General features: G+C 43.0%; 1 protein-coding gene across 1 annotated transcript in view; it reads left to right on the forward strand.

Annotated features, from left to right (window-relative positions):
* Positions 1-24114, forward strand: part of c18h12orf56 (chromosome 18 C12orf56 homolog) — a 58726-nt gene that overhangs the window by 8651 nt on the left and 25961 nt on the right. Inside the window, exons 2-3 of the mRNA XM_068000035.1 lie at positions 7014-7191; positions 17219-17309. Of these exons, the coding sequence (XP_067856136.1) occupies positions 7014-7191; positions 17219-17309 (269 nt within the window). The remainder of the gene's footprint in view (positions 1-7013; positions 7192-17218; positions 17310-24114) is intronic.

Raw genomic sequence — 24114 nt, forward strand, 5'->3', positions numbered from 1 at the left:
GCAGCAGAGTTTTGGATGAGCTCAAGTTTACGGAGGATGCAAGGTGGGTGGCCAGCCAGGAAAGCATTGGAGTAGACATCGTTCACTAGGAAGTACTCTTCAGAGGTCGAAGCTAAAGGCACGTTGCTGGGCAGAACGCAGCTTTACATTTTATCTGGCCGTACTACAGCTCAACATGAGGATACTCGATGATACTGAGAGTGAGAAGTAATAAGTTATTCCCATCCCTGGCCCTGACATCTCTCGCCCTGAGAGCACAAAAGTGTGTTAATTTAAAAAAAAAATCAATTGTATTGATTGTCTACATAATGAGAGTCCTATTTTAAGAAATAAGCAAAACAGGAATCACAATTAAGCAAGATGCAAATAAATGGATACGACTGCATTTACATTACTGAATAATCCACTTCTTTGCTGATTAACATATCACAGATTAATGATACCAACATAAAGCAATAATTATGTGCAAGTGGAAATAAATTAAGCTTAAAATAGAAAGTGTGCCTGGCATATTCAGTTCTTACTTTTTACCCCACTAGAATCACAAACGGAAGCACTTGTTTTCAACAAATGCCAATTAAAATACATAAACAGATGGAGGACTGCTGACAATTTGCTGGTTATTCCACTTTGTAGTGCTTAAATAGCTATAAATGAACATCATGTAAGAAGTGCTTTTCTGTACATAAAACACAGACACGTCACCTTAGGAAGGATATAAAGCATGTTTGAAAGTCCAGGAATGATTCATCAGGATGATACCTAAGATGGGCTGAGTTATAATGACAGACTGGGTAAAGCTGGGTCATACTTCCTGTAGATGAGTTGAGGAGTGTTCTGATCAAGGTGTTTTAAAATAATTCCATAAAATGACCGGGTAAGGTTAGCAATGATTCCTGCTTGTAGAAAAACCCAGAGTTTCCAGGGAGCATAATCATAGAATGGTTACAGCACAGAAGGAGGCTGTTGGGCCCATCGAGCCCGTGCTGGCTCTTTGTCAGGGCAGTCCGGTTAGTCCCATTCCCTCGCTCTTTCCCCGTAGCCTTGCAAATTTTTTCCCTTCAAGTATTTATCCTATTTTAATCATCGACAGTTAAAAGCAAATCCAAGAAAATAACTTTGCACAAAGGATTGTGAGAATGTGGAGCACACTGCTTCAGATGGCCACAGATACAGTCAATTAATGTGTTTAAAAATAAAGACTTGCATTTATATAGTACATTTCATGACCTCAGGATGTCCCAAAGCGCATCACAGCCAATGAAGTACCTCTGAAGTGTAGTCACTGTTGTAATGTAGGAAACGTGGCAGCCAATTTGCGCACAGCAAGGTCCCACAAACAGCAATGTGATAATGACCAGATCATCTGTTTTTAGTAATGTTGACACCGAGCCATGTAAGAAGATATTAGGACAGGAGACGATAAACTTGATCAAAGAGGTAGGTTTTGAGGAGCGTCTTAAAGGAGGGGAGAGAGAGGTAGAGAGGCGGAGAGGTTTAGGGAGGGAATTCCAGAGCTGAAGGCACGGGCGACAATGGTGGAACAATATAAATCGGGGATGCGCAAGAGGCCAGAATTGGTGGAGCGAAGAGATCTCGGAAAGTTGTGAGGCTGGAGGAGGTTACAGAGATAGGGAGGGGGGGGCGAGGCAATGGAGGGATTTGAAAAGGACACGCATCACAGTAAAACCAAACCCAAGTACATTTTTGAATGCATGGGAGATTAGATCAGGATAATATTGGGATAGTTGATAACCTGACAATGGTTTCTCAGACTGCCCTATAATTGAGAGCATCAAATAACATAACAAAGCACAAAAGGCGGATTGGTTTAAAAACATCATCCGAACCTTAAGATTAAACTGAAGGCAGCATTGAACTGGTATAACAGTTAGTCACTAATAAATCCAATAAGGAATTCAGAAGAAACCTTTGTATCCAGAGAGTGGTTAGAATGTGGAACTTGCTACCACAAGGAGTAGATGAGGTGAACCGCACAGATGCATTTAAGGGGAAGCTGGATAAACACATGAGGAAGAAAGGATTAGAAGGTCACGTTGATAGGGTGAGATGAAGTAGGGTGGGAGGAGACTCGTGTGGAGTGTAAACACCAGCATAGATCCGTTGGGCCGGATGGCCTGTTTCTGTGCTGTAATTCTATGTAACATACATGTTGATTTTTCTTTTCTTCTAATGAAAATTTATCTGTGTTGCACATTATCTTTCTTACTGTGACAGAACTACAAAGTCTCCATATAGTGCACTGTGAAGCTACCAAGAGAGAATTGATTTCCTTTGTGAAGTCTTTACTGTAATATCACTAGGGATTAGAACAATCCTCTGCTGAACCATCAGGAGAGTTAACTACATTGGACTGAATGTTTTAAAAGAGGGAGTTTGAGATGAAGAAAATAACATCATAATATACTTAATTTAGGAAAACCATTCAGCCCATCTTCTTTGATCCATCCAGAGAGATGCTACATTCCCCTCCCCCCACACAACATTGCAGCATCCAAATGTTTCTTAAATGATTCCACGGCTTTTGCCTCCTCCACTCTATCTAGAAGTTCATTCCAACTGTTCATCACTCTTTGTGTTGAGAAGGACTTCCTGATATCAGCCCTAAATGTATTTTTTCCTTGGAGCCAGTTTCCCCTTGTCCTACGCCTACAGTTTAATTTACAGTCGTATTTTGAATTTACCTTTTCCAATTCCCTTAAAAACCGTATATACCTCGTATAATATCACCTCCTTCCCGGGCTGAAAGGAATCTGGCAGGTGAACTTATAGAGGCCTAGGTTTCTCCGGTTTTTCCTCAAAACTTGGGTTGCAGGGATCTGACTCCTGACCCTTCTCTGCACTGTCTCCAGAACCTCAGATTCTCGATGTCCAGATTTGGACTCAGTGCTCGAGGTGACTCGAGCACTGTACAGTTTGATCATTACTTCCTCTGATTTGTATTTGACTGTTTTGGCAACGTAGTTCAATATTCTGCTGACTATCTCGATTGCTGCTCTGCATTGGTTGGAAACATTGAGTGTCTTCAACTAAGATGTCCACATCTCTTTCAGCTTTACCCGTAGTTTTTTTGACAGCATCCATGGAATCTGTGGGTCATCCATTGTTCCTTCCTGTGTGCAGTACTTTTACACAAGCATGATAGGAGTACTGAGGAAGTTTACTTATCCCAGTCAGCATTTTTTTCATGAATATAATCCAATATGTAATTTCCACAGGAGTTGTTCCGCATCATGTTGTTTCAGGATTAGATAGTGCAGAGTACAACTTGTATTCTAGGGCAGAAAAAGTATTGAACAATTGTGTTTGAAAATTCAGGACTATCACTGAAGTAGGTGTATATAGTGGGGAAAGGTGGAATTTAACTGGACCAGGGATTTTTTGGGCAGAAGGCAAAAACTAATTATGAAACAACCAGTGTGGTAATCCTATTTTATATGAATTTCATTATTGCTGTCAAAGCTAGGCTTCTTCATTGATAGTACACAAATTTTAGCCCTCCTCTCCAATCCTCTCCACTCCTGAAGGAAAGAAGAACTTGCATTTATATGGTGCCTTTCACATCCTCAGGATGTCCTAAAGTACTTAAGTCAGTTAATTACTTTTGAAGTGTAGCCACTGTTGTAATGTGTGGTAACCAATTTGCACATAGCAAGGCCCCACATACGGCAATGAGAAGAATGACCAGCTAATTCATTTTGATGGTATCAGTTGAGTGATGAATGTTGGCAAGGACACTGGGAGAACCCCCTACTCTTCTCCAAAAAAAGTGTCGTGGGAACTTTTACATCCACCCGAACAAGCAGACTGAGCTCAATTTAACACCTCGTCCAAAAGACGGTATCTCTGACAATGCATCGCTCCCACCGCATTGTACTGAAATGTCAGCCTAGATTATATGCTCAAGTCCTGGTGTGCAATTTGAACCCACAACTGACACGAGGTGAGAGTGCTACCGCTGAGCCACGCTGATACTGGAGCTGTTGACTCCTGTATGGACACAGTTCTAAAGGCAGAAGCAGTCCTCTTGTATCTTGCTCAAATGACATTCTTCATTTGTTGGCCAGCTAGTTGACGGGGAAGACAGCCAAGCAGAATTCTATCCTCCTGCAATATGCACTTTCTAGTAAGGTGTCACCATAATGGTAGTCACACCAGCAGCAGGAACAATAGACACATGAGTGAGCAACTGAAATTCAAAATAAAGGTCCTGGGTAAACTGAGTGCTATAATGTTGTGAAAGCCAAGGCATAATAGATAGAATGATTGGCCTCCTTCTGTGCTCTTTCAGCCCATTGTGCCTGTGCCAGCTCTTTGAAAGAGCTATCCAATTAGTCCCACTCCCCTGCTCTTTCCCCATAGCCCTGCAAATTTTTCCTTTTCAAGTATATATCCAATTCCCTTCTTGTTGAATCTGCTTCCAGCACCCTTTCAGGCAGCGCATTCCAGATCATCACAATATGCTGTGTTGAAAAAAAAAATTCTCCTCATCTCCCCCCCCACCCCAGGTTCTTTTGTCAATTATATTAAATCTGTGTCCCCTGGTTACCGGCCCTCCTGCCAATGGAAACAGTTTCTCCCTATCTACTCTTATCAAAACATCTCATTATTTTGAACACCTCTATTAAATCTGTTAGATATGCCGTATAAAGCCACAGAACTAAATAGAAATTGCCAAGAGCTATTTGAAGAGTATAGTAGCATGTGTGCACACCAAAAATCAAAAAATTAGAATAAAGTTGCCCTTTGCTTTAGTTTATTCCAAGAATAATATGAATAAATGTAATTTCTTTGTTGTATTTCTTTCATTCATCATTTGGAATTCAGCCATTCTTGCAGCTGGTAGATGAAAGAACAGATGTGCGTGTTTTGAAAGCTGAGAAGGTTTTAAATACTCAGAAGGTGTTTGAAAACAGGCTTTGAGAGCAATATGGAGCCGGTCTTCTGGCTTGACTTGTTTAATCCATTGCGGTTAAGAAGATATATAAGGGGAAAAATTTGCAGGGCTATGAGGAAAGGGCAAGGGAATGGGACTAATTGGTAGCTCTTTCAAAGAGCCGGCCCAGGCACGATGGGCCGAATGGCACGCCCAGCATTCTTTCATGGGCTCATCTATCAGCACATTGAGGGCTTATATTCATGAACTGATTCTTGCTCATTAACATATGTTTCCTTGCATGTGACCTATTAAATGTCAAAGGGCAGATAAGAAACACTCAAGTTTATGAGTTATCACTTCCGGGGCACGAGCCTTACTCGACAGGAGGGCACGGAGGTTTATGAACCCGAATCATGGCTCTCTCACCTTTTTGTGGTCATATTTTGAGATGAACACCTGGAAAATTTGAAATGGGCATGCTGACCTCCATGCCCATCTGTCCGATCTGCCCTCCTATTGAGCAAAGCTCATGCCATGGAGCTCGGGTCGTAACGTTCTGCTCAATGTTTCATGAGGCGCATGTCATAGAACATTCCGGAAATTGTATTCTACTAATGCTGGTGCCCAACTACAAATGAGAAGTATTGAAATACCATGCTACTGTACATGGATTTTATCTTTGAAGCTGCAAGATGGAAAAAGTTGGTAAATGTGTTGTTTTATCCTACACAGGAAGGAGGTGTCTTTTAAACATGTTTGATACTTCACATTCTGAACAGATATGCACAGCTGGAAAATAGTTCGAAGTATATGTTTTATCCATAGCCAAATGTCTGGTTCCTGATATTAATGTGGAACAAAGAAAGAGACATGGAAGGGGGTTGGGGGGGGGGGAGGGAAACCAGAAAATCTCAACACTGCATCCTTTAAAGACCTACAGCTCAAATTTAAAGGGATGCGGTGTTGAGATTTTCTGGCTGTTGCGAGTCAGAAGGTTTGTGGGTTGAAGTCCCACTCCAGAGACTTGAGCACAAAATCTAGTCTGACTCTCCAGTGCAGTACTGAGGGAGTGCTGCACTGTCGGAGGTGCCGCCTTTCGGCTGAGACGTTAAACCGAGTCCTCAGGTGGACGTAAAAGAATCCATGGCATTATTTCGAAGAAGAGCAGGCGAGTTCTCCCCGGTGTCCTGGGCCAATATTTATCCCTTAACCAACGTCCGTCAAACAGATTATCTGGTCATTTATCACTTTGCTGATTTGGAACCTTACTGTGCGCAAATTTGCACAGTGTTTGCTACATTACAAACACTTCAAAAGCACTTCATTGGCTGTAAAGCGCTTTGGGACATCCTGAGGTCATGAAAGGCACTATATAAATTCAAGTCTGTTAACAATTCTGACAAAAGGTTATTTGGTCTGTGGCAGTCCCTCAAGGTCGAGGATGACTTGCTTCCTTGGAGAGGAAGATGCCTGTGCGTGGACTCTTTTAACGTGGAGTGGTCATTGCACACCGACCACTACACGGTCCCAGCGGAGCGAGGTCTTGGCCCAATGGCAGGGAAATCCGAGACGATTGGAGACCAGGCTCTGCTGTGGGACGGGGACTTCTTCATAACTACACCGGGAGTGTCAGCCAATTTTTTTTTGTGCTCAAGTCCCTGGAATGGGGCTCGAACCCGTGACCTTCCGACTCAGAGGCGAGAGTGAGTCCCACTGAGCCATGGCTGGGGGTGGGGGGGTCCAAAAGGTTATACGTCTGAAACATTAACTTGTCCATTCCCTCCACAGATGTTGAGTGTTTCCAGCATTTTCTGTTCTTGTTTCAGATTTCCAGCCTTTGAAGTTCTTGCTTTTTTTTGAAGTATTCATTGCTGACATTGTTTGCCTGAAATGGGGAAATTGTTCTATTCCCATTGCTGACAATCTTCATCTGAATGAAGATTAAAAAATAAAGGTAGTGGAACTGCCTGAGATGGGCCAGTTCTTGTTTTTAATTGTTGAATGTGCATTATGGCTTTACTAAAGAATAAAAATACCATTACCACCACTGTATAATAAAGTAGATCAACACAAAAGATTTTCTCACTCGAATATAACCGTTGTTTACTTTCAGGTAGACGATTACCCCGACTTTCTGAGTGGCCAAGATCGTGAGTCTGCACAACACATCCGTATCATTTATATTTCACGGACAGAGAAGAAACATCACAAAATCCAAATCAGCGGCAATAAATATTTACCTTCTCTTATCAGTGGCAGAAGGAAATTTGGTGCCCCTAGCCAAGAGGAAGGTATGTGCAATAGTCAAAGGAATAGAAGGGGGAATTGCCCTGATTGATGAGCAATTAAACTTAATGGGTCTGGTACAATGGGAATAGCTTCGGCATTAAAATGCTGCAGAATTACATCCAGCAGGGCCAGGTAGTACTTGCTGCAGTGAGTATTTGGTTGTACAACATACATTATTTTTAAGTGTTCTTTTAATTTTCGTACTTCCATGTCTGTCTTTGTGTCTGTGTCTGTCTGTCTGCCTCTTTCTCTTTCTGTCTGTGTGCCTGCCTCCCTCTTTCTCTGCCTGTGCATGTCTCTCTTTCTCTCCTCTGTGCATGTGTGTGTCCCTCTCACTCTCTCTTTCACTCTCACTCTCTCTTTCACTCTCACTCTCTCTTTCACTCTCACTCTCTCACTCCCTCTCACTCGAGAGAGAGAGAGTGAAAGAGAAAGAGAGAGGGGTATATAAACCCTCCTTCACATCTGTTTCCTTTTCATCTGTGACTACATTTCACTATTTCCCCTCCAGTTTCTCTCTCTCTCTCTCCCATGTCTTAGCAACACTTCATCCTCCCTCCTCTTTTTTTTATTCTAGTTATGTGAGGGTGGGGAGTGGATTGGCCTGTGTTCCCTATGCACAATGGCTGGAGCTCTGGCTCCATGGTGACTCCTGAGAAACGAACTGTTTTACTTTAGAGGCAGCTGACTATTTTGTTTAATTACATCAGCCCTCTATACACGGGCGGTCAGCTCACCGGGTGAGGACTGTGAAGTATTGAGGGGGTGGGGGAATGTGTACCAAGTGTGTACCCAGTGTCCAGGATGTTCAGGGCCTGGAATCACCGTGTTTGGGAAGAGCAGGTGGAGGGGGAAATTTGAGCCAAAGTTTTGGGTGAGTGCGATTGATTTTGTGATTTTGTTTTTGTATATGTATTTGTCATGTGGTTTGTTTTATTTCAAGGAATGTATATAGAGGGATCGCTGTATCTCAGAGAATGCCTTTTTGCTGGATTGTGATTGGGTGGAATATGTTTTTGATGCGATGAGACTGTGCAGATTTGGGGATTTTTGCTGGAATGCGATTGGGGGAGAAAGGTGAAACTGGAGAGAAAGGCCTTGTGTGATTGGTGAATGATGAAAGTAGAATAGAACCAAAGAGAAAGAAAATGGACATACCTGCCTCTCAGTCTGATGACAGATGCAAAAGTTATTGTTACAAAGATACAAATAAATTGTCAGATCTAAACACTAGTGTATAATTTTTTTTAATTTGTTCTTGGGATGTGGGGACAATGATCAGGCAGCACTTAATCCTACATTACAATAATAACTACACTTGAAAAGTACTTCATTGGCTGTAAAGCGCCTTGGAATGTCCTGAGGTCGTGAAAGGTGCCGTATAAATTTTTATTATCCATCCCTCGTTGCCCTGAGGGCATTAGGAATCAGCCACATACTCTGGGACTGTAGTCTCCTATAGGCCTGACAGGTTCCCTACATTAGTGTACCAGTTGGATTTTTATTACAAGACTGCAGCTTTCTTGGTCATTTTCTGGTGCCAGCACACAATTTATTAGATTTATTAATCTCAGCGGTGGGATTATGAATTCATGACCTCTGGGTTGCTGGCCCAATACCATAATTGCAGGGCAGTGGTTATGAGATTGGTACAATCGCACTTTTGCGTAGCAGAATACGGGAAAATGTAAGTGTACAGTATATGCTTACTTAAGTTTTTATTTGTTGCAAATAACTGAGCATGCAAAATATTTTTCATATTTTTGTGCTTTATTTTTAAGTGGCATTAGTTAGATTAGAAACTCCCTGTTATCAAATGTACTGTACACTTCAGTAAACTCCCCCTACTAAAATATATTTGCAATATCACAAAACTACATTGTGTGATACGGACATAACGAACAATGACAGATAGCAAAAGACCCTCTGGTCCATCCAGCCTGCCTCACACAATTGTGATACCTTGTGTATCACAATATATACACTCCCCACCCCCACCCATCTCCTGGGAGAGGCAAAAAAACAGATTAAAAATCCAGGCCAATTTTGGGGGGAGAAACCTGGAAAATTCCGCTCCGACCACTTTGGCGATCGAAACTAGTCCAGGAGATCACACTGGCCCTGATAATTCTGTGCAGTACCCGCCTTTTGCAAGAGGTGATCTCCGCCCCAGCCAGAAACAGGTCCAGCTCTCGCTCGAAGGAATTCAGTGAATCAAAGTTCACCCCATGAGCTGGCAGCCTGCTCCACAGCTCCGCTATTCTCTGGGAATGTGTACCTTCAGGTCCTAGGTCACAGTATTATTTTTCCTTTGGTCCTAGATCACCCGGCAGGACATTCATCTTCATAAGCACAGGTGGAGAAGCACGTGCATCAAAGGAATAAATCTGTAGCTTACAGACTTGTCATCAAAAACTCCCAAATGTCACCAGAAAATAGCAACATTGACACTCTTACAAATATTTATTGAAGTCACTTTGTGCCATTTACAAAAGACCAAAAGAAAAGGGAGGGGGAAAATTGTAGCTGATGTTAAACTGCAAAACTTCTGCTTCACAGATTAAATACTGCTCTGGCTACACGAGCAAAATCCTCAGTTGCACCACTCAGGTTACTCTTCCCACATGTTATTGGGCACTAAAGAGTCCCACTGAAGCACGAGCCCTGAGAAGACCACCGTTGACATGCTCGTACATGAACAGTGATACCCCAGGTTTCAAAGGAAGCTGCCGTTCCCAGGATATGTCTGGTACAAACCTGACTGCAAGCACATTATACTTGCATATTGACACTTCAACTACTGGCCTGAGTGGTAGTACTTGAGTTGATTGAGGGTACTTCCATAAGGATCATGATACACAGAGTGTTATAGCAGCCTTAGCTCTCATGTGTCATGTCTGGGTCTGTTGTAGACTAACTGATAGAGATTGATTGCTATAATAAGTCAACAACTCCATTATCGTTGTACCATGCGACCGTCAGGATGCTGGAAGGTGAACTTGATGGACCTTGGTCTTTTATCGTTCAGCAATTCCTACCTTCTTACAAAGAAGAAAAAACCCTGCATTTGTATAACGTCTTATCATTTTCTCAGGATGTCACTATAGTTATTCAGGCACCTGTGTCACAGTCTCCCTGCTGAACATCAACCTCCTGAGGCGCTCTTCCCCTGTCATTTCCAAGTAGCTGTGCTCGATATGGTTTTGGATGGCGATGGGGCATGATGGAATCCCCTGAGTGCTGCGAGAGCTCACACGCAGCAGTTTCCTGCTCTTGCTGGCCCCCTCTAGAGAAAGATCTTGCATTTATATACCAATTTTCACACCCTCTGGGTATCCCAAAATGCTTAACAGCAAAGTAAGTACTTTTTGAAGTGTCATCACTGTTGCAAATATAGGGAAATATGGCACCTAATTTGTGCACAGCAAGGTCCCACAAACAGCAATCAGATAATCTGTTTTAGTGATGTTGGATGAGAGATAAATATTTGGTTGGGACACCCGTGGCAAACTCCCCTCCTCTTCTTCGAAAATTGCCATGGGATCTTTTATGTCCACCTGAGCGGGGAGATGGGCCCTCGGTTTAATGTCTCATCTGAAAGACGGCACCTCCAACAGTACAGCACTCCCTCGGTACTGCACTGAAGTGTCAGCCTGGATTATGTACTCACGTCTCTTGGAGTGGGGCTTGAACCCACAACCTTCTGACTCAGAGGTGAGAGTGAGAGTGTTACCCTCTGGGCCACAGCTAACACTAGACTCTGCCCAGTATAGTGCCAGTCGAACTGAATGTGACACCAATAGTGCCCAAAACAAAAATTAAATTGCTCCTCATAACTATAGTTTGCCGTCCCTGGAGCAATCCTAGTGAATCTACACTGTATGCTCTCAATGGTCTTAATGTCCATTCTTTAATGCGGCACCCAAAACTGCACACAGTAATCTAACTGTGTTCTAACTAGTGTTTTGTATAAAAGTATCTTCTTTACTCTTGTACTCTGTGCTTCTATTTATTAAACCTAAGACGCTGTTGGCCTTTTTTTATGGCTTTATCTACCTGCACTTGGAATGTCAGAAATGATCTATTTGAATCCCTGGATCTTTGTTCACCCACACTCTTCAGTGTCTTTCTGTATATATTCCCATTCCTTGTCTTTCCTCCCACAACATATTACCTCAGACTTCTCCACAATAAATCGCATCTGTCACTGTTTGTCACTCTTTCTCGTGCTCACTCTCCCACGCTCTCTCTTGCTTGCTCTTGCTGTTTTTTTTTTCTCTCCTGTGCTCTCTTGCTTGCAAACTCTCACATGCTCTCTCTTTCGTTCACGTGTGCTCTCACTTGCGTGCGTACCAGCGTGTGTGTGATCTCTCTCTCTCTCTCTCTCTCTCCCTCTCTCCCCCCTGCTTTCCCTTTAGGGCTTTTGCCTTCTTACTTGCTCATCCACGTGCTCACTTTTTTCTCTCTCTCACTTGCACTTTCTTGCTCGCTCCCTTGCTCTATCTTGCGTGCAAGTTCTCTCTCACTTCCTTGTGCCTGCGCGCTCACATTACTTGTTTTTTCTCTTGCTCCCTTTTGCACGCGTGCTCATTTTCTCTTGCGTGTACACTCGCGCCTTCGCTTTCTCGCACACGCTCTTTTTCTCCTGCGCACTCTCGGATTCTTTCTTGCGTTCTCTCTAGGGCGCTCGATCCCACGCTTGCTCTTTACTCTCGTTCCCGCTCACCCGCTCTCGTTCCCTTTCTCTCTCGCTTGCTCTTTCTCCTGAAGCCGTCTCCAATTTCATTTTTAAAATGTAGCACAGACCACAGAGCCTTCACATGTATAATATATAATGTAACGTATAGCACATGCTCAACCTCCTGTACACCACAAGCATCATTATAAATAATAGTTTTTTTGTAACCTGGACAATACCATTAGCTACATCATTAAATAAATTTAAAACAGAAATAGACAGTTTCCTGGAAGTAAAGGGAATTAGGGGTTACGGGGAGCGGGCAGGAAATTGGACATGAATTTAGATTTGAGGTTAGGATCAGATCAGCCATGATCTTATTGAATGGCAGAGCAGGCTCGAGGGGCCGAATGGCCTACTCCTGCTCCTATTTCTTATGTTCTTATTATATAAGGACATTGTTCTGTCTACATAGATCTAGTAATTGAAGAAATTCCCTGTTTTCTGTATAAACTTTGAACCCAAATGCTCTGTCTACCCCAGGGAACTGAATTATAGCAGTTCTTTACTTATGATGCAAGCAGTTAAAAGGCAAATTTGCTGTCATATCCTTTGTGCTTAAAGAGTTCCAGAACTGGATTTTATGAATGGCAGACTATGATAATTCCACTTGGCGCAAATCTAAATGCTAGGATTTGATAAACGTTACCTATTTGAACTGCAGTGACCTTTTTGTAATTTCACAATTCTGCGCTTATGAATAAAACACTGTTTTGCACAATTAAAATTCTTGTGTTGGATCCCCAACATATTTAAAATCAGTAAATTCTGACTTCATACATTTGGACACAACTGCAAAATATAATGTGAAAATATAAAAAAGAACGTGTCTGACTTTAGTAATCTCTCGCCACCGTTAAACCAATAAAATGTCACATTTTATTACCTGCTTTCTCTTTGTCAGCGGTTTTAAAAGAAGATGGTTTATTGCAGCCCAGTGCAAGAGTAGATAGTAAAGCAAGAATGTTTTAACAAGACTTTACAGTTCTGTGCAAAATGCAAGGCAAATTTCCACATTCTCTTTACTGAGTGCTTCAGATAAAAATGCTTCACGAGTGCCCGCCGTAAGAATTTGATTCATCGCGGTCGAAGCACGTTTGAAAATAGTCAATTCTGATGGTTGAAGATTGGAGAGGGCAGATTTTCCTATACGTTCGCTGTCCGGTTGTTGGGGGTGGGGGGGCAACTTATATGAAGTATAATGGAAGTACATGCTGCTGGCCCATCTGAATTTGCATGCTATCTTCCTGCAGGCCTTCGTTAGAATGCCGTCTCTGTAACCTCCTCCAGCCTTACAGCTCTCCGAGATTTCTGCGCTCCTCCAAATCTGGCCTCTTGCGCATCCCCGATTTTCATCACTCCACCATTGGCAGCCATGCCTTCAGCCATCACGGCCCTGAGCTCTGGAATTCCCTCCCTAAACCTCTCCACATTTCCTCCTTTTAAGAAACTCCTTAAAACCTATCTCCCTGACCAAGCCCTGTCCCAATATCTCCTTATGTGGCTCGGTGTTAAATTTTGTTTGATTCTGTGAAGCGCCTTGAGACATTACGTTAAAGGAAAGATTGAATAGGCTGGGGCTCTTTTCTCTAGAAAAGAGAAGACTGAGAGGTGACCTGATAGAGGTCTTTAAGATTATGAAAGGGTTTGATAGGGTAGACATTTCCACTTGCGGGGGAGACCAGAACTAGGGGCTATAATTATAAGATAGTCACTAATAAATCCAATAGGGAATTTAGGAGAAATTTCTTTACCCAGAGAGTGGTTAGAATGTGGAACTCACTACCACAAGGAGTAGTTGAGGCAACTGGCATAGATGCATTCAAGGGGAAGCTAGATAAACACGAGGGAGAGAGGAATAGAAGGATATGTTGATGGAGTTAGATGAAGAAGGGTGGGAGGAGGCTTGTGTGAAACACTAGTATGGACCTGTTGGGCCAAATGGCCTGTTTCTGTGCTGTACATTCTATGTAAATTGTTGTGGGTACTCGTGGAGGCACACAATTGATGAAAGGCCCATAGCAAACAGAGAGTTTGGGCTTTCCTTACTGCACTTTGTTTTCTGTCTCTTAGATTTCACTTTTCAATTTGATGATACAATATTTGGGTTCAAGATTTTGTCTCTTTCTAGCCTTCTTATCCTAGATTATTTTGGCTCTCATAGTACTCTTTCATGGGTCAATCCAACCCCCCAAACCTTCAAGAATGTCTATCCTTGCGATCTAGATAAGCTCTACCTGGGGCAATTGAACAGCAAACACTGGTAATTGCTTTTGAGCTGGCTTTTGCCTCCTTCACTTCAAAGATCCTCACTTCAAATAAATTATTGAACAATTGAAAAAACAAATAATTTTAGCAGTGTTATAATAGTTACATATTTATAGGAAGACTTTAAAAAAAAATCTAACTCCTTAGGCAAAATAATGAAATGATCACAAATCCTGAGAACTAATTAACCATTTTTATTAATGAATTGCGTAACATAGTATTTCTTCTTTATCTTAACCTCTCTTTTGAAGTTTTAAAACTGCCTCTTCACATGAGATTCTCCAATTAACTTTTCAAAGGAAACTTCCAACTTCCTTTTAATTTCAACAAAGTTATCTCTCTCCTATCCTGGAAGAGAGTTACTGGGACATTGTGGATTTGAATGTCGGACCGCTCAAAATTAAGCCAAAGCTGTCAGTCAAGTGCAAATTGAGCCAATCACAAAGTCTATATATATTTGAAATTGTGCGTTTGATTCCCTCTCGAGCTTGTTACCGGGGAGACTATAAGAAACTTTGCATCATTGCATTAGGATTGGCTTTAGCTGTGCAAAGGGAGTTTAGCAGCCAATGACTGAGTTTTGAACAATATTAGACAAAAATACATTATTTTTGTAACTAACGCTTAATGTAAGCTGACAATTCATTGAAGTACCAAAGGACTGTTGCATTATCGGAGGTTCCATCCTTCCAATGGGACACTAAACTGAGGCCTCATTTGCCTGTTCCAGTGGGTATTAAGTCCATACTTAAGAAAAGACATACTTGCTCTTGAGGCAGTACAAAGAAGGTTCACTCGGTTAATCCCGGGGATGAGGGGGTGGACATATGAGGAGAGGTTGAGTAGATTGGGACTCTACTCATTGGAGTTCAGAAGAATGAGAGGCGATCTTATTGAAACATACATGACTGTGAAGGGGCTTGATCGGGTGGATGCGGTAAGGATGTTCCCAAGGATGGGTGAAACTAGAACGAGGGGGCATAATCTTAGAATAAGGGGCTGCTCTTTCAAAACTGAGATGAGGAGAAACTTCTTCACTCAGAGGGTAGTAGGTCTGTAGAATTTGCTGCCCCAGGAAGCTGTGGAAGCTACATCATTAAATAAATTTAAAACAGAAATAGACAGTTTCCTAGAAGTAAAGGGAATTAGGGGTTACGGGGAGCGGGCAGGAAATTGGACATGAATTTAGATTTGAGGTTAGGATCAGATCAGGCATGATCTTATCGAATGGCGGAGCAGGCTCGAGGGGCCGATTGGCCTACTCCTGCTCCTATTTCTTATGTTCTTATGTTCTTAATTTGAAGAAAAGCACAGAGCTCTCCCAGCATCCTGGCCAACATTCTTCCCTCAACCAACCATGCCATCCACAGATCAATTGGTCAGTCATCTCATTGTTGTTTGTGAGACTGTGCTGGGTGCAAAATAGCTGCTGCGTTCACCCATTATAAGCATGATCGCATTCAGTGTAATTACCTGACATGCTTTGACACTTGCTATATAAACTTAAGTCTGACTCTTTCTCCCCAATCTTTACTTTTTCCTTTGATCCCTTTTCATGGCATCCAAAATTAAATGAATCGAAAAAGAGTTTCATGCTCCAAGCTGGAAGCCACTCGGCCATTCTGCTTCTTAACATCACTTCTCTGTCTTTTTTTCCCTCTTACAATAGTTTGGGGCTTTACTTTGATATTTTTAAAAAGTAATTTTAATGAGATGGACCTAGAAGAATCAGCAGAGATACTTCATGGAGATACAAGAATCAAATGAAAGAAAGAAGGACTTGCATTTATATAGCGTCTTTTACAACCTCCGGATATCCCAAAGCACTTTACAGCCAATGAAGTGCTTTTGAAGTGTGGTCACTGTTGTAATGTAGGAAACGCGGCAGCCAATTTGTGCACAGTAAGCTCCCACAAACAGCTATCGGATAATCTGGGTTTTTTTTTTAAGTGATGTTGGTTGAGGGATAAATATTGGCCAGGACGCCAGGGAGAACTCCCCTGCTATTCTTCACAATAGTTTCATGGGATCTTTTATGTCCACCTGAGAGGGCAGATTGGGCCTCGGTTCAACACCTCATCAGATAGACGGCACCTCCGACAGTGTAGCACTCCCTCAGTACTGCACTAAAGTGTCAGCCTAGATTTTGTGCTCAAGTCTCTGGAGTGGGACTTGAACCCACAATCTTCAGACTCCGAGGTGAGAGCGCTCCCAACTGAGCCACTGCTGACACTTCAAAGGTTCAATGTTCTCCTAAATTTTCAGATTGCAAGATGAAATTTTGTGTTGGTAAGTTTGCTGACCGGTCATGTGGTGAATATCAGTGTTCATCAATTCATTTATTTTAAAAAGTGACAGCGAGTGTGTCTATTAAGTTTCTCAGCTTGCCTTTTATTTAAATTAGTTCCTAGATATATGCTTGTACAACACTGAAAAAGTAACATGAATAATTGACGAATTTGGGATAATTTGGATTGATGCCAAAAGGGGGCGTTTTTTTTGCTGCTCTGGACCTGTACTCACTAGGCACTATTGAGAAATGAGAGGAGATTTCTATCCAACCAGTTCGAGTTGGATTAGTTCCCAGGTCCCAGAATTGAAAGCGAACAATAAGCTAAAGAAAAGGTCTTTCCTGGGGGATGGGGTGACATTTTTCGATGGAGCCAGTTTTTGGCCTTGCTGCACTGGGAGGTGCTGTACAGAGGCTGGATGTGGACAGCCGCCCTGAGAGTAGGTCACCTGCATTGCCTTCTAGGTTGCAGGAGGTGTGCAGCCCAGGTTGGGTCTGCAAGAGGAGAAATGGAGAAACCAGAGTCCATGTTGTCATAGGAGCATAAGTCCCTCCCTCCCCATCCAAAAACAAAAATCGACAATCGTTCATGTACAGGGGTCCTGCAAAGCAGAATCTAAACCTGCTTCCATAGGATGGGAAGTTTCGAAATGTATGTACTGTTTGAGTTATTTATTGAATATTTTTATGACTGCTTTTTCTAAGAAACAAAAAAAAATATTTTTATTTTTAGTTATAGTTGGTAGCAACAACCAGGAAACCATCAATACAACAGCTACACCGAACACAAAGCAATACAGACCTCTGAATGAATTCTCTCTCAGGTGGGAAATATTACCTGACCTAATCATTTAGAATGTAGATTTAAAAACTCATTAAATGTATAGATTGCTATTAGAAGCATAGAGATCTGTTCCCTCAGGATGTCTTTTGTTTTAGTATAGTATTCTTGTATAAACGTTCCTGAAGTCTAGATTTGTCATTATAAAAGTTCTGTAGAGGAGTTGTGCTGATACAGCAAGGCCCTGGAGTGGCCCTGGGAATGTCTGTACAATTCATAGCAAAAGGGATGAGAGACCCATGACACTCAGAGGGTAGTAGGTCTGTGGAATTTGCTGCCCCAGGAAGCTGTGGAAGCTACATCATTAAATAAATTTAAAACAGAAATAGACAGTTTCCTAGAAGTAAAGGGAATTAGGGGTTACCGGGAGCGGGCAGGAAATTGGACATGAATTTAGATTTGAGATTAGGATCAGATCAGCCATGATCTTATTGAATGGCGGAGCAGGCTCGAGGGGCCGATTGGCCTACTCCTGCTCCTATTTCTTATGTTCTTATGACATACCCTTCCAAAAGTAACAAGAAATCTACCTTGATACCAGATAAAGCAAGTGGCATCTAGTTATTTATCTTAAACCCACATTACTCTTTCACCTCAGAGCTAAGTTTGAGTCCAGCCCTCGTTGAAGGGATGAAAGTTCCCTCTGCTGGCTGTAAGGGCCTTCTGTAAAATGAATTCCTAATGGATTGGGAGCCAAAACTGGTATCATCAATCTCATTCAGAGAGACAAGAAGGAAGGCTAAAATGGAAAATGTTTCAGTGAGGGAATAGGAGGTGCCCTTCTGAGATTGGGCCAATTGTTGGGGCAGCATCATAGTATCATAGAATGGTTTAGCACAGGAGGAGGCCATTTGGCCCATCGTATCTGTGCCGGCTCTTTGAAAGAACTATCCAATTAGTCGCACTCCCCTGCTCTTTCCCCATAGCCCTGCAATTTTTTCCCTTCAAGTATTTATCCAATTCCCTTTTGAAAGTTACTATTGAATCTGCTTCCACCACCCTTTCAGGCAGTGCATTCCAGATCATTACAACTCGCTGCGTAAAAAAAATGTTTCCTCATGTCCTCTCTGGCTCGTTTGGCGATCACTTTAAATCTGTGTCCTCTGGTTACCAACCCTTCTGCCACTGGAAAGAGTTTCTCCCTATTTACTCTATCAAAATCGAGGTAGCTTTACTCTGCAGTAGGTTGTGCTGCATATGATCTGGGCGTACTGGGTGCCTGAAATGGGACATTGTTCCATTCCGCAGTGCTACCCCCATCCCTTTCTTTTGATGAATATAAAAAATCACCAAAAAGTTGCACATAGCAGAAAGATCAAATCTATAATTAAGTTTGTTGGTGCCAAATTCTCAAATTAATGGGAGGAAAGTTGGCAGAAGAGCAGAGGGAGATGGCAAACCACATTGAAATGAAGTCAAGCCAAGTCTTGTCAGATCTGTTGACTGAGCCATGCTGCTTTCTAACTATCAACCAGTCCCTAACACTTTAATGTTTGGTCTCAAAACTTCTTAAAAAACAATCTCCTCTTTAATTTGTCCTGTAGTAACAAGGTGTGTATGTAAGTGGGTGTACGTCTGCTTTATATTTGAGTGTTGGGTCATTGTAGGATCACCCACAACAACCACAGAAAGGCCTGGATTTTCCTCTTCCTGCCCCAGGGAGGCTGGGGGGCGAGACCTCAGTATCGATATGTTGAACTCTTCGAAACTGTTTATCGTGGGATCGACAACAAGGACGGCATGGGTTGCGGCTCAGAACTTATTTATTGCTTCAGCAACTCTTCTTTCTCAAGTAAAACTAAACGTAGATAGCCGGACAGAAGCAGTCTTCTCTTTGCACACTTTGCTACAACATTGATTGTGATAACTCCTGGGCTGCTCAAGGTGGAACGTCTTACATATTACATAGAGTTACGTAGAATGTACAGCACTGAAATAGGCCATTCGGCCCAACTGGTCCATGTCTGTGTTTATGCTCCACACGAGCCTCCTCCCACCCCTCTTCATCTAACTCTATCAACAACAACAACTTGCATTTTTATAGCGCCTTTAACGTAGTAAAACGTCCCAAGGCTCTTCACAGGACCGTTATCAAACAAAATTTGACACCAAGCCACATAAGTAGGTATTCGGATGGGTGACCAAAAGCTTGGTCAATGAGGTAGGTTTTAAGGAGCGTCTTAAAGGAGGAGAGAGAGGTTTAAGGAGGGAATTCCAGAGCTTAGGGCCTTGGCGGCAGAAGGCACGACCGCCAATGGAGGAACGAATTGGAGGAGCGCAGAGATCTCGGTGGGTTGAAGGGTTGGAGGAGGTTACAGTGATAGGGAGGGGCGAGGCCATGGAGGGATTTGAAAACAAGGATGAGAATTTTAAAATCGAGGTGTTCCCGGACCGGGAGCCAATGTAGGTCAGCGAGCACAGGGGTGATGGGAGAACGGGACATGGTGCGAGTTAGGATACGGGCAGCAAAATTTTGGATGAGCTCAAGAATGTCGAGGGAGGAAGATGGGAGGTCGGCCAGGAGAGCATTGGAATAGTCCAGCCTGGAGGTAGCAAAGGCATGGGTGAGGATTTCAGCAGCAGATGAGCTGAGGCAGGGCCAAAGACGGGCGATATTACGGAGGTGGAAGTAGCCGGGTCTTAGTGATGGAGCGGATATGTGGTTAGAAGCTCATCTCAGGGTCAAATAGGACACCCAGGTTGCAAACGGCCTGGTTCAGCCTCAGACAGTCGCCAGGGAGAGTGATAGAGTCGGCATATCTATATCAGCATAACCTTCTATTCCTCTCTCCCTCCGGTTTATCTAGCTTGCCCCTAAATGCATGTATGCTATTTGCCTTGTGGTAGCACGTTTCATGTTCTAACCACTCTCTGGGTAAAGAAGTTTATCTTGAATTCCCTATTGGATTTATTAGTGACCATCTTATATTTATGGCACCTAGTTTTGGGGCTAGAAGTTGGGCCGTCCAGTGCCTGTTGTTTCGGCGCTATGCGGACTTCCGAAGTGCCAAGATGGCGTCTTGGCGGCGCACATCACGTTTCTAGCGTTGCCACCTTCTCCTGCAAGAATGCGGGACTGGGTGAGAATGTGTGTCTGGGTGATGTGCCTGTCAAGGTTGAATAGCTGCCAGTGTGTGTGGCCTGTGAGTTGTGGGTGGGCGGCTTGCAACAGTGGTTACGTGTAAGGGTGAGAGGAAGCATCTGATTGGAAGTGTTGAGTATGGGTGGAAAGAGTTTGTTGGTATGTGGGTGAAGGGGGGTGTAGTGCATGGAGCAGTGGATGAGGCTAGTGGTGCAGTTGGTAGGAGATGCCAATTGAGAGTTGACCTCACGCCTGTTCCGCCATTCAATGAGATCATGATTTAGAATCAATCACAGATTTAGAATTCACAATTGAGCTAGCATCAACTGCCATTTGCAGGAGAGTGTTCCAACTTCTCCCACCCTTTGCGTGTAGAAGCATTTCCTAAATTCACTCCTGCACGTCCGGGCTCTAAATGTTAGACCATGTCCCCTCGTCCTAGTATTCAAGTATAGGACACCTCCAAAAACAAGTACAAATGCATCAGCAGCCAGAAACAATAATCCAGCAACTAACCTGTAAATTCTGCATGGTCCCTTTAAATAATGCTGGTGAGGGTCCTCCAGGCACTCTAAGACATGTTCAGACGGTCGCGGTTAAGACTGTGCGTTGAGTGGAGTGTTAGACACCATTTTGGACTTATCACTTTAAATCAGCGTTGCACACTGAGAGTTGACCTCACTCACTTTGACCACTCGTGTCAAAGCATTGAACTTCTTCCTGCACTGCATCCATGTTCGTGGTGCTGTGCGCCTGGCACTGACTTCGTCTCCTACTGCCTCCAACTGCCTTTTGAGCATATGCCTGGAGGGCCTCTTGCCTGCTCCCCTACCTCTGCGGATATAGGACGTCCCTACTTCTGTCCACCTCTTGCACCAAGGCCTCTAGTGCATCAGCAGAGAACCTTGGCGCATGCACTCTCGTAGGCCTGGTACAAACTCAGATCGGCAGATTGGTGAGGTCTGGCCTGCAGATTGGAGGATTTAGTAGCACGCAACCTTTATTCAATGTTTTAACATAACTCAACTGTTTGTAAACATAGGGACGAGACCTGCATTTGTGCTTTACTTGTGCGATGTCTGATCTCTGTTCGGACTCCGTGCAGACAGCAGACTGTTATTTTCAGCAAATAACAGGTACCGGCAACCTTTAAGAGATTTTAAGGGACAGCCTGCCTTTAAGAGATTGAGGCTCCCCCTGCTGGTGGAAAGTGCACATTTCCTTGAATCCTCGTGTCAGGCCTGGTTTTTAACGCTGCTGTCAGGTAAGTACCGAGGCCGGACGAACGTCTCGTCCTGCCTGCGCAGGAAGCTCCGGGCGCGGGTTAGTCGCGGATCGCGTTACCCGTGCCGGGTTTCCGGCCTAATCAAACAAAACCCCCTTGGTCTCCCCCACAAGTGGAAACATCTTCTCTACGTCTACCCTATCAAACCCTGTCGTAATCCTAAGGACCTCTATCAGCCTTCTCTTTTCTGGAGAAAAGAGCCCCAGCCTGTTCAATCTTTCCTGATGGTTATAACCTCTCAGTTCTGCTACCTTTTTGCACCTTCTCCAGTGTCTCTATATCCTTTTTGTAATTGCTTTTCTGTACGCAGCCGTTCAGCTGCTCACTGTTCAACAGAGCACACACTCACTGAAAATCACATGGGTTTACAGGTGATCGTCTTCCCTGCGGAGGTTCTCAGTCCAACCATCTGCCTCTTTTTCCCTTGCCTGATGTTACTTCAATTTGAAGAACATTTACAAATATTATGGTGCTGCGAACCTTGACTGAAACCTGAGGTATCTAAACGTCGTAATCCGGGACAAATAATTTTGTGTTTTTCAGGAATAAAAAGGTTGCTAAAAAAACATTACTAAAAATGTTGGAACTAAGTAGAAGCCTATTTACCATTTCTTTTCAAGCCAGAACTTTTGTGCATTTTTAAGATGAGAGTGGCGTTGTCATAGCATATTGCATTGGAGAATCTTTGTTTTGCACTTAAAACCAGTTTTAAATCAATGCCGATTACTAATGTGTAATGAAAGTTCAAATTTCGCTTTAAAATGAAACTCATCGTTGAATTAGTTTCTGCCGATTGCTGGTGATCCTATAAAGGTATTGTGGTGAAAACTCTTATCTCTAACGGACAGCTCTGTGTGACGAGCACCGTTACTATAGCAGGGATATTATGGCACTTACTCTTTGGCACTTCCTGTCTTGAGAGCGATGAATTACATTCGTGTGGTGTTCTCAACCAGGAATGTAAATCTCCACATGTCAAGGCTTGTGTTGTTCTTTCTCTTCATCGCTATGGAAACCGTTCTCTGCTGTACCAGGCTTATCCCCTCAGGAAGCCCCATTGATCTTAAAAGGAAAAGAATCCTTAGTGTGATAACATGTGCACACAGGTCTTTCACTAAGCACAAATGATTGCGAGTTCCAAATATCTCTGTATGGTGAAGCTGTCGCTTTGTAGAAGCTATGCAATGTGCAGTTTAAAATGCTGCCTTTCATGTCATGATATTAATTTTAAAAACTTGATGGGTGGCTTATGTAATATTGTGTACAAAATGACAAGAGCTGCCATAGTACAAGATGATAAAATGTGTTGCTGATGTCTATGTAAGTAATAGAGCAGATAGTTTCACGCTAGGCTATTTGTAGAACAGCCATTTCATAACCATGATCTACACACCAATAAAAGGGCATCGCTGGCTCAGTGCTTCTGCAGCTTTAACTTGGTTCTCCGGTTCTACTCTGAATATTGTCTATTCTTTACTTTCACAATAGCTGAGGAGAGGGCCCACACGGGGACCAAGGCAAGAATGGGGGTGGGGAGGAAAAGAAGGTGCAGGAGACCCGAAATGAAAATCTTTTTACTTCAGGCATTTTTTTTCTCCCTCTGTTTTCTTGCCTTGGTCTTTGTGTGGACCAGCCCTGTCCCTTTTCACCGTTTTAGTTATTTGCTTGTTCTTTTAATGTCTCTCCATTGTTCCTGTATCATCATCCAAGTCCCTTGCTTTTCTGTTAATCAGTTTGCAGGACATTCAATTCATTACATAGAATTTACAGCACAGAAACAGGCCATTCGGCCCAACTGGCTCATGCCAGTGTTTATGCTCCACTCGAGCCCCCTCCCACCCTACTTCATCTCACCCTATCAGCATAACCTTCTATTCCTTTCTCCCTCATGTACTTAACTAGGTCCCCTCTTTTGGTTTGTAACCTTCATTTCCTCTCTTTTGATTTGCATATCTGTTGTTTCTAAACCCCCCCCCACGACCCGACACACACACACACACACACACACACACAGACACACACCCCCTACTAAAATGCTTGTCTTTCACTTTTCAGTTCTGTCGGAGAGTTACGCACAAAGCATTAACCGGTTCTTTTCTCTGTACAGCAGCTGACTGACCAACTGTGTATTTCCAGCGTTTTCTGTTACTGTTTCAGATTTTGTGGCGTTTGCTGTTTTTTTACCTTTTTTATTTGGAGTCACGTTCGGTTGGTTGATATCTTTAGTGTAATTGTATGATTTAAGGTGAGGATTTTTGGGAGGTGAACCAGGACAGGATGTCATTGCTGGGGAAGGAAACATTCTTTCCGGTTTTAGAACCCAGCATCAAACATTCCCTCAGTCAGGTATCGCATGACACAAATCTGATGTAAAGTACCCTTTATGTTGCCCCAATAGTAACTCCTACCGAACCATTTTTC

Source organism: Heptranchias perlo, chromosome 18, assembly GCF_035084215.1.
Source record: "Heptranchias perlo isolate sHepPer1 chromosome 18, sHepPer1.hap1, whole genome shotgun sequence".
In the NCBI taxonomy this organism is placed as follows: domain Eukaryota; kingdom Metazoa; phylum Chordata; class Chondrichthyes; order Hexanchiformes; family Hexanchidae; genus Heptranchias; species Heptranchias perlo.